The sequence below is a fragment of the Pteropus vampyrus genome, unplaced genomic scaffold (assembly GCF_000151845.1).
Source record: "Pteropus vampyrus isolate Shadow unplaced genomic scaffold, Pvam_2.0 Scaffold197, whole genome shotgun sequence".
Classification (NCBI taxonomy): Eukaryota; Metazoa; Chordata; class Mammalia; order Chiroptera; family Pteropodidae; genus Pteropus; species Pteropus vampyrus.
In genome coordinates this window covers 776,390-778,237 of record NW_011888978.1, presented here as the reverse complement: position 1 = coordinate 778,237, position 1,848 = coordinate 776,390, and the positions used below count along the sequence as shown (strand labels likewise).

Here is a 1,848-nt window from a genome sequence, read left to right as displayed (position 1 = left end):
ACACCAGGCCCACTGTCACCCACCATCCATCATGAGAACAGAGACACCAAGCTCACTGTCACCCACTATCCATGATGAGAAAAGAGAAACTAGGCAACTATAACCCACCATCCATGATGAGGGAAGGGACACCAGGTTCACTGTCACTCACCGTTTATAGTGATAGAGGGGATACCAGGCCCACTGTCACTCTGTCCACGATGAGAGAAGACACCAGGCAACTGTTACCCACTGTCCTTGATGAGAGGGGCACCAGGCACCTGTCACCTACCATCTATGATGAGAAAACTAGACTTATAAGGGGACACTGGGTGGAGTCTGCTTTGTCCTCCATGGTTTGCCAGGGCCCGTGGGGGCCTGGGGAAGGTATGTGCTGGCTGTGGCTCTGCCTGGTTGCCAGCTTCCTTCATGATGCTGCTGCCTGGGGCAGGCTGGGAGGGGTCTGGCCTCTATGGCAAGTCCCAAGGAAGTAAATAGACCCAAATCATCTTGGACACAGTCTGTCCAATTCAGTCACTGTTGGCCACGTAGCAGTGGCAACTTAAATTTAAATCGGTTAAAGTTAACTCTAACAAAAGATTCTGTTCCATTCCAAGTGCTCAGGGCCCACAAAGGCACCACACAGGACAGTGCAGTTATGGATTGTCTCCACCATCACAGGAACTCCTGGGCAGTGCTGGGTCCTATGGGGGATACAGTAGCTAAGCTGGGACCCTGTGGCCAGGCTCTAGGGCCCTGGGACACAGCTGGGGCGGGATCCCTATGCTCCAGCCAGTCCGCACTGCCCCAAAAGAGGTGACTCAGGCCTCTTGAGGAGCCACGGGCTGTAAGTGGCCTCTGCTGTCTTTCTTGCAGTTGGTAAACCGGCTGGGCTCAACACGGGGTGGCACAGAGCTTTCCCTGCAGAGCCCGGCGCTTCGGGCCCAGGAACAGCGCCGCCGAGAGCATATTGCTGTGCTGGAAGGTAGGTGCATCCACTGAGGCCTCAGCCTGGCCGGAGCCTCCATACATTTGGGCAGGGCCTAGTGGGGTGAAACATCAGTCCTTCCAATCAGGGTGTGCTCCCTGGAGGCCTGCAGAGGTCTGTGACTGGAGCAGTAGGCATGAGGGGCAGTAGGAGGTGGGCCATGAACCCAGAGCCCAGGCAAGCCTGGAGAGGCAAGCCTGAGCTTGGCAGCCCAGGCTCTGCTCACCATCCCTGGGGAATGATTGTGTATAAAAGCCAGACCCAGGCCTAAGTGGCCTGCCAAGCAGTGGCTAGTGAGTCCTTGTGGAAGGGGTGGCAGGTAGGACAACTCCACAAAAGAGAGGGCCTCTGCCAAGTGCAAAGTGCAGGGTGCTGGGTTCCAGCTTGGCTCCTGGGAGAGCAAATGGGTGTCAGGGGCCCAGTGCCTCCACACTGGAATGGGCTGGGGGCTGGCCATGGTAGGGACGGCCCTGGTGGGTACAGCCTGGCCTGGGGGCATCCCTGGGATCTCAGGGGTGGTCTGGGCTACAGGGCCTCATAAGGGAGAAGTGTGCTCCTGGGCAGGAGATGAAGAGCAGTGAGATGACTCACATCTCCATTCACACTGTGTCTCCAGAGTCGCAGCTGGGCACTCTGGGACGGCCAGGATGGGGCAGAGGGCACCTGGCGTCTGTCCTGGGCCTGCTCAGTCTGAGAGAGCAGCCTTACAGGGCTTGCAAGGCTGGCTACCACCCCGGGGAGAGCTTCTCTCAATCTGAGCTGCCCCACCTGGAAGGGGCTGTCTGTGGAGTGGTGAGCTTCTCATTCCTGGGGACATGCAAGCAGAGGTTGGGCCAACGCCTGGTGACGCTGCAGCTCTCATAGCAGGATGAGTTGCAATC

The 1,848-nt window shown here is 57.8% G+C and overlaps 1 protein-coding gene across 1 annotated transcript in view; it reads left to right on the top strand.

Annotated features, from left to right (window-relative positions):
• Window positions 1-1,848, top strand: part of OBSCN (obscurin, cytoskeletal calmodulin and titin-interacting RhoGEF) — a 141,327-nt gene that overhangs the window by 118,764 nt on the left and 20,715 nt on the right. Inside the window, 1 exon segment of the mRNA XM_023537737.1 lies at window positions 856-964. Within this exon segment, the coding sequence (XP_023393505.1) occupies window positions 856-964 (109 nt within the window).